This window comes from Rana temporaria, chromosome 11 (genome assembly GCF_905171775.1).
Source record: "Rana temporaria chromosome 11, aRanTem1.1, whole genome shotgun sequence".
In the NCBI taxonomy this organism is placed as follows: domain Eukaryota; kingdom Metazoa; phylum Chordata; class Amphibia; order Anura; family Ranidae; genus Rana; species Rana temporaria.
In genome coordinates, this window is record NC_053499.1 from 9,701,430 (window position 1) to 9,718,917 (window position 17,488).

The 17,488-nt window shown below is 46.0% G+C and overlaps 1 protein-coding gene across 2 annotated transcripts in view; it reads right to left on the reverse strand.

The window, feature by feature from the left end:
• The window catches only part of TSG101 (tumor susceptibility 101), a 48,287-nt gene that overhangs the window by 28,301 nt on the left and 2,498 nt on the right, over nt 1-17,488 (reverse strand). The window contains exons 2-3 of one of the 2 annotated variants that reach the window (XM_040327998.1): nt 9,247-9,331; nt 931-996 (exon numbers count right to left, since the gene is read on the reverse strand). In XM_040327998.1, the coding sequence (XP_040183932.1) occupies nt 931-996; nt 9,247-9,331 (151 nt within the window). Of the gene's footprint in view, nt 1-930; nt 997-6,676; nt 6,719-9,246; nt 9,332-17,488 lie in introns of those variants that run through there. The other variant, XM_040327999.1, reaches the window with a different exon arrangement.

The following is a 17,488-nucleotide window of genomic DNA, read 5'->3' on the forward strand; positions in this document are numbered from 1 at the left end:
ACAAGGCCGCCGATGGACGTCGGGCAAGACAGCAGATGGACACCGACAAGGCTGGACGGACCCCGCGCAAGACCGCAGCCGGACGCCGGACATGGCCGCCGGGCAAGACAGCAGAGGGACACCGACAAGGCTGGACGGAACCAGCGCTAGGCCGCAGCCGGACGCCGGACAAGGCCGCCGGGCAAGACAGCAGAGGGACACCGACAAGGCTGGACGGAACCAGCGCTAGGCCGCAGACGGACGCCGGGCAAGGCCGCCGATGGACGCTGGGCAAGGCCGCAGACGGACGCCGGACAAGGCCGCCGACGGACGCCGGGCAAGACAGCAGACGGACACCGACAAGGCTGCCGACGGACGCCGGGCAAGACAGCAGACGGACACCGACAAGGCTGAGCATCCATAATGTAAGTTTTTTTCCTTAAACTTCCCTTCTAAGCTTGGGTGCGCGGTATACGCCGATAAATACTGTAAGCACCTTGAGGTGATTTAGTTCGCATTTGCAGCGCTATACATGTTACTCACTCACTCAAATGGTTTTAGACAGAGCAGCACCCATCCGCCTCTTCTCGGGTCCCCCGTTGGCCCCCCTGGCCCCTCCCCTTGCTGAGTGCCCCCAGAGTAAGGGTCTTTCTCTGGGGACACTTGTGCGCTTGTTCGCTACCGAGACGTCCATAAGGGATTGAAGCAATACGCCTGTCACTCAAGAAAGTACATGAGCTTCTTTCTGGTAGATTGAAGACAGAGCCGATCGGAGATGCGCCCGCGTCCGGGTGACACGAGCGCATCGGGATCGCGCCGCTGCGTGGGCACGCACGCACGCGCAATCCCCCTCCTTCTGAAGAACGTTCCTGAACGTCCATTTAGAAAGAGGAAGCCGTACATGTGCAGTGGTCGGGTGGGAGGTGGTTAAATAAAATCCACGTCACTTACCCTTGTATGCGACAGGAATGGTCCCAGCGAGGCTCAGCAGTTCTCTGGAGGTGCCGTCGTTGAACACTGCAAGACAAAAAACAGAAAATAAATGACATGAAGAAGATCCGCTTTACTTTGGACTGAAGGATAAAAATACAAACATTTTCTGCATTTTCAGCTTCACATGTATCCGGGTCCAGGAGTGCATTTAGGTTTTGTGCTGCCCTAGGCCTGACTAAACTCGTGCACCCCCTAATTTAAATATGACCCACCCCTTCCTGACAAGGCCACACCCCTTGAATTTTAAGACCCACCCTGAAATTTTCAAGTGGGGACACTAGTTCTGATGGCCTGGGGGCAGGGGGGGGCAATGGATTCCCTTAATTTGCATATATTTCCTCTCACTCCCTGTATATGTAATATTGCTCTATGTATTTGTAACCGGCTTGACAAAGAGCATGTATGCTATTGATATTAAAGTGGAGCTCCGCCAAGTCTTAGCCTGCCCTCCCCCCCCCGCCGCCACATTTGGACACTATATTACCAAAAGTATTGGTACGCCTGCCTTTACACTTCCATAAACTTTAATGGCATCCCAGTCTCAGTCCGTAGGGATCAATATGGAGTTGGCCCCGCCCTTTGCAGCTATAACAGCTTCAACTCCTCTGGGAAGGCCGTCCACAAGGTTTAGGAGGGTGTCTATGGGAATGTTTGACCATTCTTCCAGAAGAGCATTTGTGAGGTCAGGCACTGATGTTGGATGAAAAGGCCTGGCTCGCAGTCTCCACTCTAATTCATCCTAAAGGTGTTCTATCGGGTTGAGGTCAGGACACTGTGCAGACCAGTCAAGTGCCACCAGCCCAAATTCACTCATCCATGTCTTTATGTAAAATATATGATGTGACCCTCATATTGAAGAGTTTGGAGACCCGTATTCTAGAGCCTTCTCACACTTAAAGCGGTTGTATACACGCTTTTTTTTTTTTCACCTGTAAGGCAAAAGCCATAATGAGCTAGTATGCACCGCAGCTCATTATAAAATACTTACCTTAAAACGAGGTGTAGAGAACTTACCTGGTCCACGCCGAGCGAGATGTCATCTTGCCTCGGCGTGTCTTCCGGGAATCGCCGCTCCAGCGCTGTGATTGGCTGGAGCGGCGATGTCGTCACTCCCGCGAATGCGCGTGGGAGATTTTATTCCGGCAAGGTCCGGTGGCTGCCGGCCCTTTAGCCGAGGATCCCCGCTGCGCATGCGCCGCTACAATCAGCGGCGCATTGCGAGGGGAATATCTCCTAAACCGTACAGGTTTAGGAGATATTCTTTATACCTACAGGTAAGCCTTATTATAGGCCCTTATTATAGGCTCACATGTAGGTAAAAGTGGTAGTACAGACTTTACTACCACTTTAAAGGGGTTGTAAAGGATTTTTTTTTTAAAAAATTTAAATAACAAACATGTCATACTTAGCTCCACTGTGCAGCTCGTTTTGCACACAGTGGCCCCGATCCTCGTCTTCTGGGGTCCCTCGGCGGCTGTCTCTGGTCCCCCCCGCAAGAACTTCACACATTAATGCGAGAGAGCTCGCATGGTGTGGAGTCCTTGCGGGCGTGCTCCCGTGATACAGCCAACGGCCATAGCCGCCAACTGCATCACCCGGCCCTGCCCCCCCCCCCCCCGACGCACCGCGTCATTGGTTGCGATTGAAAGCAGCGCGAGCCAATGGCTGCGCTGCTTCAATCGACCAATGAATGAGCCGGGAAGCCGGCCAAGATGCCAGCGTGTTCATGGCGCGGGACTTTCAAGGGGTCAGATAAGTAAATGGGGGGAAGGGGAGGCCGGTATTGTCGAAAGTTTTTTCACCTAAACGCATAGAATGCATTAGGGCCCTTTCACACGGGCGGACCGTATGTCCGCGTTATTAATCTATCCGTGTGCGGATGAAAAAGGGACATATATTGGTCCCCTATGGGATCGCGGGTGTCAGTGAATGAACATCCTCTGACACCCGATCTCGCCCGCTTCCGCATCCCTCCGATTCTGCAGACGGAGGAAAACCTTATTTTTCCATCCGTCTGCGGATCGGATCGGGTGAACACGGACAGACGGTCCGTGTTCATCCGATCCCCCCATAGAGGAGAGCGGAAAAAAGACTGTGTATGCAGGGACCGCCCTGTCATCCACCGGCTCAGTGGGGATCAACGGAGCGATCCCCGTTGAGCAAGCAGAGGTTCACGGGGCGGATCATTATTGATCCGCCCAATTTGTAAAAGGGCCCTTAAGGTGAAAAAAATGTTACCTTTACAACCCCTTTAACAACTTGCCGACCAGCCGCCGTCGTTTTACGGCGGCAGGTCGGCTCCCCTGCGCGAGAGCACGTAGCTATACGTCGGCTCTTGCGCAGGCCACTCTCCCCTGACTCCCGTGCGTGTGCCCCGCGGGCGCGATCACCGCCGGGCACACGTGATCGCTCGTTACAGAGCGGCGACCGGGAGCTGTGTGTGTAAACACACAGCTCCCGGTCCTGTCAGGGGGAGAAATGCCAGCGAACAGTCATTTCCCCTAGCGATCGCTGATCGCCGCCATTACTAGTAAAAAAAAAAATATTAATAAAAATGCCATAAAGCGATCCCCTATTTTGTAAACGCTATAACTTTTGCGCAAACCAATCAATAAACGCTTTTTACGAAAAATAGGTAGAAGAATACGTATCGGCCTGAGGAAAAAATCTTTTTTTTTATATATATATATTTTTGGGGGATATTTATTACAGCAAAAAGTAAAAAATATTAATTTTTTTTTCAAAATTGTCGCTCTATTTTTGTTTATAGCGCAAAAAATAAAAACAGCAGAGGTGATCAAATACCACCAAAAGAAAGCTCTATTTGTGGGGAAAAAAGGACGCCAATTTTGTTTGGGAGCCACGTCGCACGACTGCGCAATTGTCAGTTAAAGCGACGCAGTGCCGAATCGCAAAAAGTGCTCTGGTCTTTGACCAGCAATATGGTCTGGGGGTCAAGTGGTTAATTGTGATCATGTCTTCTTATTGGCTAAAAGCTCCGTACATATCACAGGACAGGACAAACCTCCCAGTGTGCTGGAGCAATACGTGAATTTTACACACAACTAAGTGAATGAGTCACAAGGAAGCGGCGCTAATGATCGACGTCAGTGAATAAGACACAGTGACTGCTCTGTTCTCTCATAGAACAGGTTTTCCCAGCTTGCCCCTCCCCCCCTCTCTCTCACGGTCAGTGTGCCGACATCTGCTACTATGGCAGGGGAGATCACCTTACACACCAATGTCATTTTATACCGCCGACATCAGATTTGCTTTGTTGTGAAGTTCCTGCTCAAAAAATAAAATCGTACATTTTAGGCCGACTTTCAGGTACCACAATGGAAGTGAGATATAATGAATAACATAATATAATGATATATGCCTAGATTCAGGTACGTTGCCGCAACTTTGCGGAATTTAAGCTACGCCGCCGTAAGTTAGCGAGGCAAGTACATGATTCACAATGTACTTGCCTGCTAATTTACGGCGGCGTAGCGTCAATGCGGCGGGCGTAAGGGCGCCTAATTCAAATGTGTCTGAGGGGGCGTGTTTTACGTTAAAGGAGCTTGACCTTACGTTTTTGACGTTTTTTTTTTTTAACTGCGCATTCGCCGGGCGCCTACATTTACCAGTGTGCATTGCGGCCAAGTACGCCGCACGGGCCTATTGATTTCGACGTGGACGTAAATCCCGATTCACGGACGACTTACGCAAACGACGTAAAAAATGTGAATTTCGACGCGGGAACGGCGGCCATACTTAACATTACTATTCCAACTAGGGCCTAGCTCTAACTTTACGCGGCCTATCTCGAACGTAAACGGCGTAAATGTACTGCGGCGCCCCCGGGCGTACGTTCGTGAATCGGCGTATCTACTAATTTGCATATTCTACACTGACCGCAATGGAAGCGCCACCTAGCGGCCAGCCTCAATATTGCAACCTAAGATAGGACGGCGCAAGCCGTCGTATCTTAGATATGTTTAAGCGTATCTCTGTTTGAGAATACACTCAAACATAAGTCGGCATAGATTCTGAATCTGGCTAATAATGTATAACATAATATAATGATATAATGAATAATATAATATAATGATATAATGTATAATATAATATAATGATATAATGTATAATATAATATAATGATATAATGAATAATATAATATAATATAATATAATGATATAATGAACCCCTGAACATGAATGTGAATAAATGTTTAATACGTTTATAAAAGGCGGATGCTGCTTCATTGATATTTATATGAGAATTGTTGTTGTTTTCAAAACAGTTTCCCCAATGTCTTTCTTCTTGTCACTCTTCCATAAAGGGCAGATTTGTGGAGAGACCACTAATAGTTGTCCTGTGGACAGATTCTCCCCCCTGAGCTGTGGATCTCTGCAGCTCCTCCAGAGTTACCATGGACCTCTTGGCTGCTTCTCTGATGAATGCTCTCCTTGCCCGGCCCGGTCAGTTTAGGTGGATGGCCATGTCTTGGTAGGTTTGCAGTTGTGCCATACTCTTCCCATTTTCGGATGATGGATTGAACAGAAGCTCCGTGAGATCTTCAAAGCTTGGGAGATTTTATTATAACCTAACCCTGCTTTATACTTCTCCACAACTTTATCCCTGACCTGTCTGGTGTGTTCCTCGGCCTTCATGCTGCGGTTTGTTCACTAAGGTTCTCTAACAAACCTTTGAGGGCTTCACAGAACAGCTGCATTTATACTGAGATTAAAATACAACAATCAAAATTCTTCTCTCGCAGAGATTGTCCAATCAGACTGTACAGCAGGGTTGACAAATTTGCTTGGAATCTAGGAGCCAGCTAAAAAAGTGAGGAGCCGGAAAACGCGCCCCGTCCCGACCAGCTTGCGCGTAGAAGCGAACACATACGTGAGCAGCGCCCGCATATGTAAACGATGTTCAAACCACACATGTGAGGTATCACCGCGATTGGTAGAGCGAGAGCAATAATTCTAGCCCTAGACCTCCTCTGTAACTCAAAACATGCAACCTGTAGATTTTTTTAAACGTCGCCTATGAAGATTTTAAAGGGTAAAAGTTTGTCGGCATTCCACGAGCGGACGCAATTTTGAAGCGTGACAAAATTGGGGATAACTTTACTGTTGTCTTATTTTTTAATTAAAAAAAAGTGTAATTTTTCCCAAAAAAAGTGCGCTTGTAAGACCGCTGCGCAAATACGGCGTGACAGAAAGTATTGCAATGATCGCCATTTTATTCTCTAGGGTGGTAGGATAAAAAATATATATAATGTTTGGGGGTTCCAATTAGAGGGAAGAAGATGGCAGTGAAAATAGTGAAAAATGACATTAGAATTGCTGTTTAACTTGTAATGCTTAACTTGTAATACCAACGGCCACCACCAGATGGCGCCAGTTCACATCTGGTGGTAATAACTTGTAATACCAACGGCTCACCACCAGATGCCCACCTTCCAAGCCAAGTCGCCAGGACACTATTCCGAGTCGCCATGGCGACCAGGATTTGTCGAGCCCTGCTGTACAGTGTATGGGGAGATTTAAGCTGCCCATAGATGGGTAGAGAAGAGAATTTGTACGAAAATTCTCAGAACATTGGAATGACGTCGGAAAGATTTCATTTGCTTTTTGGGATTTGGGAATAAATGGAAACCACATCACATTGTTAGAAATTTGTGTGTTTGAGAAAAAAAATATTTCCAACCTGTTCCTTCGACTTTCCCAGTCATTGCGGTTGAAAACAAACGTCGATTTGACCCAACTAATGATTAGAAAAACCAACTTTCAAAAAACGATTCTTTTCTTAGGATGGTTAGTTTAAAATGTTAGGGCCAGTTTTGGGGAAAATCACTTTTAATGCGGAACTTCACCCAAAAAGGGGAAGTCCCGCTCTCTCGTTTTCCGTATAATACCTGGTTGATCCTTCTGCTCTCTATCTCCCCCTTCTGTCCATGTCCCCAATTCACCTAGAGATTTTGCAGAGCAGTGTTGGCAGCTCTGCACATGCTCAGTTTTCAGTGAGAATCTATGCTCAGCATTTCCTCTCTATCACATCTGAGCAGCCCCACATGACTATAGAGTCACACATGTGGGCGTATACACAGTGGTAAAGGACAGTCCACTCCCTCCTCCATGCCCACTAACCAGATATACACAATGGGGGGTGGGATATTACATGTAGATTGACGGAGGCTTCACCCCCCCCTTATTTTAAAGGCACAGGCTTCAGGCTTTGGGGGGGGGGGGCATGTGACAAAGCCCGTAACGGGCAGAAATCCGCCTACAACATGTTATTGTCGAAAAAATAATAAAGATTTAATTTCAAATATAAATTTTGCATGGCAATTTAACCACTTCCTGCCGGCCGTACGACTTTCTACGGCCTCAGTGTGGATGCCAATTGCCGGGAGGTCGTCTATATACGGCCTCCAGCCACTGGGGGGCGCGCGCGCCCTCGAGATGCCGATGCGCATGCCTGGCGGCCGCGATGTCCGCCAGGTACCCGCGATCGGCAATGACAGAGCAGGGACGTGGAGCTCTGTGTGTGTGTAAACACAGAGCTCCACGTCCTGTGAGGGAGAGAGGAGACCGATCTGTGTCCCTTGTACATAGGGACATAGATCGGTCACCTCCCCCAGTCACCCCCCTACCCCCACAGTTAGAACACACCCAGGGAATACATTTAACCCCTTCCTCACCCCCCTAGTGTTAACCCCTTCCCTGCCAGTCACATTTATACAGTAATCAATGCATTTTTATAGCACCGTTCGCTGTATAAATGTGAATGGTCCCAAAAATGTGTCAAAAGTGTCCGATGTGTCCGCCGTAATATCGCAGTCCTGACAAAATTCACAGATCGCCGTATTACTAGTAAAAAAAAAAAAAAATAATGAAAAAAAAAAAAATGTCAGAATTCTATCCCCTATTTTGTAGCCACTATAACTTTTGCGCATACCAATCACTATACGCTTATTGCGATTTTTTTTTTTTACCAAAAATATGTAGAATACGTATCGGCCTAAACTGAGAATTTTTTTTTTTTTTTTTTTAAATGGGATATTTATTATAGCAAAAAGTAAAAAATATTGTGTTTTTTTTTTCAAAATTGTCGCTCTATTTTTGTTTATAGCGCAAAAAAAAAAAAAAAAAAAAAAAAAAAAAAAAAAAAACGCGGAGGTGATCAAATACCACCAAAAGAAAGCTCTATTTGTGGGAAAAAAAGGACGTAAATTTTGTTTGGGAGCCACGTCGCACGACCGCGCAATTGTCAGTTAAAGCGACGCAGCGCTGAAAGCTGAAATTTCGCCTGGGCAGGAAGGGGGTATATGTGCCCAGTAAGCAAGTGGTTAAGGCACAGGCTTCAGGCTTGGGGGGGGGGGGGTGACACAGCCCGTAACCGGCAGAAATCCGCCCACAACATGTTATTGTCGAAAAATAATAAAGATTTAATTTCAAATATAAATTTTGCATGGCAATTTAAAACTGTTTATTGATGTTTATTTTCTACTCTGTATTTCAAAGGCTGTTTTTCTTTGTGTTGAACATGTGACCAGCAGCAGAGGACTAGAAGCTCCGCCTGCTTAGGTTTCCCTGCAGACAGGCTGGGAGAGAGCTGGGTCATGTGACCGCTGGATATCTGTGCCCAGTCTTGCCACACAGAGTTAATCCAGCTCTGAGCAATCCTCTTTTTATTGTCCCGTGAAATAAAACGGACTTCCAGATAAAGACCAAAGTCCTTGCTTGAGTGACAGGTTATTTACATATCTCGTGCACTAGCTTGCAGACATGCACAGCTTCTGTAAAGTGTACAATTCACATCCCCCTCCCCTCTCCTCCTCTCCTGTCCAGCTCTCCCAGGATTGGTTGCCTTTCCTGTGTTTTGATTAAATGTTTTCAAAATATGGGGTGATCCACAGTTCAGTGTAAACAGCCATCAGAATATACATAGACAAGAAGCTGTGCATGTCTGCAAGCTAGTGCACGAGATATGTCAATGGGCCGCAACTCACGAACCTGGAAAGGAAGACCGTGTGAAGATTGAGGCCTCTGCAGGAGTGACAGCGCGCCCCGGGAGGGCTTCGTTCCAAAGCAAGTCTTTTATAATGTGCTAGTATGCAATGCATACTAGCACATTATGCCTTTACCTTGCAGGTGGAAGTCTTTTTTTTTTTTTTGTGTGTTTAGTTTTAATACCGCTTTAACTTTTACACCGCACATATAAAAAGGCAACATGGTTAGGGATGCTTTAAAAGGCCATCAGGTGAGTTCACCTACCATAGGAGTCAAGCGTTGGTTTGAGATCTCTGTACAGTCCGGTGACGTTAAGAATTTCTCGTACCGATAAGTCTCTGTATTTGTACTGAAAACACAAAAACATCAAAAATTAACATTTATTGCTACACAAAAAAAAAACTTGTAACTGTAAAATTCCTGAATGGATTCTTCAGATTACGGACATTACACAATCATTGATGAATAAAGTTACAAAGCCTTTGAAGCCGCCACCCTGGACCAGTAACAATATAATTATAAACAAAATTATACAAATTTTAATAATACAATTGGTACAAAGACCGATCACATGACCCCTGATGACGTCAGACGTTGCTGACGAAACGCGGCGGGTCGTCTAGTGCGTGAAATGCCACTTCCGCTATTCGCTTGGAACGCAGGTGGACTGCGATCGGCGTGCCTGCCCGGTTCCATGGGCTTGTGAGAGTATACCCAACTGTAAGTGGATACTTTGTTTTGATCGATAAATAGTTACTAGCTCCACCCATGAGGAGGTCTCTCTTTTCTCTTTGATACATGATAAACCTTCGCTGGCGGATCTTCCTTTTCTGGGGGCCATTTATTTTTCTATTGAAGAAAACATCTCTTTGCCATCCATGTCTATTTGACTAGCTGTAATGGGTGTCATGCCGGTTTGGCGAATAGGACGGTTGCCCATTAAGCACTTACGGACCGCTCGCCGCAGGAATACGTCGCTACTTTGAAGAGGAATACCGTTGTTATGGTAGCAGCTATCTACCATAACCCCGGTATCCTCTTCTTCAGCGGGCGGTCCTCTTTCAGATAAAAGTGGTCTCTGCGGCGGATATGCCGCAAGATCACTTTTATTGGTGGCGGGAGAGGGCCCCTTCCGCCGCTCTCTGGTGCCGTCGGCGGAGGCAATCCGGTCCTGTCCTTGCCTGGGTATGGAGTGAGGGGAAGATGACCCCCACCGGTCCTCATATCACTGCAGGGCGGAAGCGACGTCATAAACGTCACTTCCACCCATAGCGTTTAAAGGGACCTTATTTTTTTTGTTTTTTTAAAATTACATAATAAAAAAAAAATTATTTATTTTTTTATTGCATTTTAGTGTAAATATGAGCTCTGATGTCTTTTTGCGCCCTGATGAGAACCTGTCATGCTTTTTCTATTACAAGGGATGTTTACATTCCTTGTAATAGGAATAAAAGTGACACCATTTTTTATTTTATTTTTAAAACAGTGTTTAACTAAAAAAAATGTAAGTAAAATAAAAAAATATATATATTTTTTACCCACTTAAGGCCCGCCTCCTGCACATATACGTCAGCAGAATGGCACGGCTGGGCACAAGCACGTACCTGTACGTCCTCTTTAAGTGCCCAGCCGTGGGTTACGGGCGCGCGCCCCAGTCTGAAGCTCCGTGACCGCGGGACCCGATCGCCGATGGAGTCCCGCGATCGGTCCCTGGAGCTGAAGAACGGGGAGAGCCGTGTGTAAACACAGCTTCCCCGTTCTTCACTGTGGCGCTGTCATTTATCGTGTGTTCCCTAATATAGGGAAACACGATCAATGACGTCACACGTCCAGCCCCCTACAGTTAGAAACACATATGAGGTCACACTTAACCCCTTCAGCGCCCCCTTGTGGTTAACTCCCAAACTGCAATTGTCATTTTCACAGTAAACAATGCATTTTAAATGCATTTTTTGCTGTGAAAATAACAATGGTCCCAAAAATGTGTCAAAATTGTCCAAAGTGTCCGCCGTAATGTCGCAGTCACGAAAAAAAATCGCTGATCGCCGCCATTAGTAGTAAAAAAAAAAAAAAAAAAAAATTCAATAAAACGATCCCCTATTTTGTAAACGCTATAAATTTTGCGCAATCCAATCGATAAACGGTTATTGCGATTTTTTTTTTTACCAAAAATAGGTAGAAGAATACGTATCGGACTAAACTGAGGAAAATTATTATTATTTTTATATTTTTTTGGAGGATATTTATTATAGCAAAAAGTAAAAAATATTCTTTTTTTTTTCAAAATTGTCGCTCTATTTTTGTTTATAGCTCAAAAAATAAAAACCACAGAGGTGATCAAATACCACCAAAAGAAAGCTCTAGAGAAAAAAAGGACGCCGTTTTTGTTTGGTAGCCACGTCGCACGACCGCGCAATTGTCAGTTAAAGCGACGCAGTGCCGAATCGCAAAAACTGTCCGGGTCTTAAGTGGTTAAAGCGACCTTTTTTTTTTTTTGAATGACATAAAAAAAATATATATATATTTTTTTTTTTATTGCATTTTAGTGTAAATATGAGCTCTGATGTCTTTTTGCCCCCTGATGAGGACCTGTCATGCTTTTTTCTATTACATTCCTTGTAATAGGAATAAAAGTGACACAATTTTTTTATTTTATTTTTAAAACAGGTGTCAAAATAAAAAAAAGTAAAATAAAAAAGAACATTTTTTTTTTTTTTTAAAGCGCCCCGTCCTGACGAGCTCGCGCACAGAAGCGAGCGAACGCATACGTGAGCAGCGCCCGCATATGAAAGCGGAAATCGCTGGCTGGAAATAAAGATGTCTGGGTGAGGACTGTAGCTGCACCCATCATCCAGTTATCACCACTCGAAGACGTCGTGACGTCATGTCGGAGGGGAGTGGCTAATAAGTAGTGGCTCATCTTCTATAAGATGATGCCAGGCACCTGGCTGGCTCAGTACCCCACCTCGGGGGGGCAATGGGAGTCAGGGCATGCTGTGCTTTGTAGTTCTCCAAGGCTGCCGAGTCTGGATAACACACATCCTGACAATCGTCCTCCGGAACAATCGGACATTGACGTGAATTATCACTTCCCTAAGCAGATTCCTCGGCTCCTCCCCCTGTGTACTCGGATTATGACGACCTCACCGTGACTCAGGAGGTGAGCGATCCGGTTTCCAGCACGAGACTTCTCTGCAACACATAACAATGACAGCCCCTCCCCCCCCTCAGAGAACACGCCACACTTCTACGTGGGATCCCAACTAATAAACCCAAAAGCAAACATTTCTTCCATTGCAGCTGAAAAATTCTTAGATGTGATGGCTGCATTCGTTTTCTTTTTAGGCTTTTTATTTCTTCTATTTTTATCTGGCGATCCAGCCAGTAAGTCTGTTCGCTCTACTACAGAAGGTGTACTACTGCTCCACATCACCAGGTGACAACAGATGGAAGAAAGCCTAAAAAAGAAAACAAATGCAGCCACCAAATGTAAAGATTGGTAAGCTGCAATTTTTGTTTTTTTAATTTAACCACTTAACCCCCGGACCATATTGCTGGTCAAAGACCAGAGCGCTTTTTGCGATTCGGCACTGCGTCTCTGACAATTGCGCAGTCGTGCGACGTGGCTCCCAAACAAAATTGGCGTCCTTTTTTTCCCACAAATAGAGCTTTCTTTTGGTGGTATTTGATCACCTCTGCGGTTTTTAGTTTTTGCGCTATAAACAAAAATAGAGCGACAATTTAGAAAAAAAAATCATATTTTTTACTTTTTGCTATAATAAATATCCCCCAAAAATATATAAAAAAATGTATTTTTTTCCTCAGTTTAGGCCGATACGTATTCTTCTTCTACATATTTTTCGTAAAAAAAAATTGCAATAAGCGTTTATTGATTGTTTTGCGCAAAAGTTATAACGCCTACAAAAAAGGGGGTATTTCTTTGGCATTTTTATTAATATTTTTTTTACTACTAATGGCGGCGATCAGCGATTTTTTTTCAGTACTGCGACATTATGGCGGACACTTCGGACAATTTTGACACATTTTTGGGACCATTGTCATTTTCACAGCAAAAAATGCATTAAAAATGCACTGATTACTGTGAAAATTACAATCGCGGTTTGGGAGTTAACCACAAGGGGGCGCTGAAGGGGTTAAGTGTGACCTCATCTGTGTTTCTAACTGTAGGGGGTGTGGCTGTAGGTGTGACATCATTGATTGTGTGTCCCTATATAAGGGAACACACGATCAATGACAGCGCCACAGTGAAGAACGGGGAAGCTGTGTTTACACTCACCTCTCCCCGTTCTTCAGCTCCAGGGACCGATCGCGGGACTCCAGCGACGATCGGGTCCGCGGGTCCCGCGGTCACGGAGCTTCGGGTCGGGGGAGCGCACCGCGGGCGCGCGCCCGCGGCTGGGCACTTAAAGAGGACGTACCTGTACGTACATGTGCCCACCCGTGCAATTCTGCCGACGTATATGTGCAGGAGGCGGTCCTTAAGTGGTTAAAGGGGGTGTAAACCTTTGTGTTTTATCATCTTGATGCCCCCCCTATGCATTAAGGTAAAAAAAACTTCTGTCACTCACCCAAGCCCTTCGTTCCCCCGCCGGAGACGCGCTCTACTTCTCTCTAACCGGGAGTTCTTGGCTCTTGATTGGCTAGATTGGTAGCCACGCAGCCATTGGCTCCCACTGCTGTCAATCAAATCCAATGACGCGGGGGGGGGGGAGGCCGAGTCCAGCATTCTGTGTCTGCAAATGCTGGACTCGGAAGCACGGTAACCCCCAGGGAGAGCGCTTCTCCTAGGGGGGGTTTACTGATGCAGGGAGGAGCCACGAGCGCCATTGGGGGGCCCCCAGAAGACGTGGATCGGGGCCACACTTTTCAAAATGAACTGCACAGTGGAGGTAAGTATGATATGTTTGTTATAAAAAAAAACGAGGGATTACAACCACTTTAACCCCTTCACGCCGATATACGTCGGCAGAAGGGCACGGCTGGGCACAATCACGTACCAGCGGCGCACTCGCGACCTGGTCCTGTTCTCCATGACTACGGGACCCGATCGCCGCCGGTGTCCCGCCGATCGGGTCACAGAGCTGAAGAACGGGGAGAGGTGAGTGTAAACACAGCTTCCCCGTTCTTCCTAGTGTGATCGTCTGTTCCCTGTCATAGGGAATGACGATCAGTGACGTCACACGCCAAGCCACGCCCCCACACAGTAGTAATCACTCCCTATGAGACACTTAGCGCCCCATCCTGGTTAACCTCCTCACTGCCAGTGTAATTTTCACAGTAATCAGTGCATTTTTATAGCACTTTTCACTGTAAAAATTACAATAGTTCCAAAAATGTGTCAAAAGTGTCCGCCATAATGTCGCAGTCACGATAAAAATCGCTGATCGCCGCCATTACTAGAAATAAAAACTATCCCCTTTTTTGTAGACACTAAAAGGTAGATTCAGTAAGAGTTAGGCCGGCTGATCAGTAGATAAGTCGACCTAACTCAGAATCTACGCCGACTTATGTTTAAGTGTATGCTCAAACAGAGATACGCTTAAACATATCTAAGATAGGACGGCTTGCGCCGTCCTATCTTAGATTGCAATATTTCGGATGGCTCCATTGCGGTCGGCGTAGAATATGTAAATGAGATGCACCGATTCACGAACGTACGCCCGGCCGACGCAGTACTTTTACGCCGTTTACGTAAGAGATAGGCCGCGTAAAGTTAGAGCTAGGCCCTATTGGAATAGTAATGTCAAGTATGGCCGCCGTTCCCGCGTCGAAATTTGAAATTTTTACGTTGTTTGCGTAAGTCGTCCGTGAATCGGGATTTACGTAGTTTACGTCCACGTCAAAATCAATAGGCCCGTACGGCGTACTTAGCCGCAATGCACACTGGGAAATGTAGTCGCCCGGCGCATGCGCAGTAAAAAAAAAAAAACGACAAAAACGTGAGGTCAAGCCTCATTACCATAAAACACGCCCCCCTCCAACACATTTGAATTAGGCGCCCTTACGCCCGCCGATTCAGGCTACGCCGACGTAACTTAGCAGGCAAGTACATTGTGAATCATGTACTTGCCTCGCTAACTTACGGTGGCGTAGCCTAAATGCCTTAAGCTACGCCGCCGCAAAGTTACGCGTCCGTACCTGAATCTACCTATATAAATTTTGCGCAAACCAATCAAACGCTTATTGTGATTTTTTTTTTTTTTACCAAAAATATGTAGAAGAATACGTATCGGCCTAAACTGAGGAAAAAAAACGTTTTTTTTTTATATATTTTTGGGGGATATTTATTATAGCAAAAGGAAAAAATATTTCTTTTTTTTCAAAATTTTCGCTCTATTTTTGTTTATAGCGCAAAAAATAAAAACCGCAGAGGTGATCAAATACCACCAAAAGAAAGCTCTATTTGTGGGGAAAAAAGGACGCCAATTTTGTTTGGGAGCCACGTCGCACGACCGCGCAATTGTCAGTTAAAGCGACGCAGTGCCGAATCGCAAAACCTGGCCGGGTCCTTTACCTGCATAATGGTCCGGGGCTGAAGTGGCATCAACCCCTTAACACCAGGGTTCCTGATGCTGGGAGGCGGGGCAGCGTTTATGGTCCAGCGACTTTCTCCCCTCAAGCGGTTCGAGTCACTGGACCCCCCCCCTCCCCCCCAGGTCCTGCTGTACCAGATTACTGCCACTTCAGACCTCAATCCCATAGAAAAGATGTGGAGGGAGCGGAAGGTTCGAGTTCCCAAATGTCAGACTCCGAACTTTAATGACTTGGAGAGGATCTGCAAAGAGGACAAAATCCCTCCTGAGATGTGAGAACCTGGAGGCCAACTCCAAGAAACGTCTGACCTCTGTGACCGCCAACAAGGGATTCTCCACCAAGTCCTGATTTGTGAAGGGTGCACATACTTTTTCACTCATTAAAATGCAAATCAATTTATAACTTTTTCTAATTGCGTCTTTCTGGATGTTTGTTGTTATTCTCTCTCTGTTATAATAAACCGACCAATAAAATTATAGATCATTTCTTTGTCAGAGGGGGGAGAAATCAGCCGGGGAGCAAATACTCCCCCCCCCCTCACTGTATACTGGAGTGATAGGGAGACAGTAGATGACAGATGATGGGGCATATAATGGAGTGACGGGGATAGTAGAGTGACAGATGATGGGACATATACTGGGGTGACAGGTGATGGGACATATACTGGGGTGACAGATGATGGGACATATACTGGGGTGACAGGTGATGGGACATATACTGGGGTGACAGGTGATGGGACATATACTGGAGTGACAGATGATGGGACATATACAGGGGTGACAGATGATGGGACATATACTGGGGTGACAGATGATGGGGCATATAATGGAGTGACGGGGATAGTAGAGTGACAGATGATGGGACATATACTGGGGTGACAGGTGATGGGACATATAATGGAGTGACGGGGATAGTAGAATGACAGATGATGGGACATATACTGGGGTGACAGATGATAGGACATATACTGGTGTGACAGATGATGGGACATATAATGGAGTGACGGGGATAGTAGAATGACAGATGATGGGACATATACTGGGGTGACAGATGATAGGACATATACTGGTGTGACAGATGATGGGACATATAATGGAGTGACGGGGATAGTAGAGTGACAGATGATGGGACATATACTGGGGTGACAGATGATGGGACATATACTGGGGTGACAGATGATGGGACATATACTGGGGTGACGGGGATAGTAGAATGACAGATGATGGGACATATACTGGGGTGACAGATGATAGGACATATACTGGTGTGACAGATGATGGGACATATAATGGAGTGACGGGGATAGTAGAATGACAGATGATGGGACATATACTGGGGTGACAGATGATAGGACATATACTGGTGTGACAGATGATGGGACATATAATGGAGTGACGGGGATAGTAGAGTGACAGATGATGGGACATATACTGGGGTGACAGATGATGGGACATATACTGGGGTGACAGATGATGGGACATATACTGGGGTGACAGATGATGGGACATATACTGGGGTGACAGATGACGGGACATATACTGGGGTGACAGATGATGGGACATATACTGGGGTGACAGATGATGGGACATATTCTGGGGTGACAGGTGGATAGTAGGGTGACAGATGATGGGACATATACTGGGGTGACAGATGATGGGACATATAATGGGGTGACAGATGATGGGACATATAATGGGGTGACAGATGATAGTAGAGTGACAGATGATGGGACATATACTGAGGTGACAGGTGGATAGTAGGGTGACAGATGATGGGACATATACTGGGGTGACAGATGATGGGACATATACTGAGGTGACAGATGATGGGACATATACTGGGGTGACAGATGATGGGACATATACTGAGGTGACAGGTGGATAGTAGGGTGACAGATGATGGGACATATACTGAGGTGACAGATGATGGGACATATACTGAGGTGACAGAT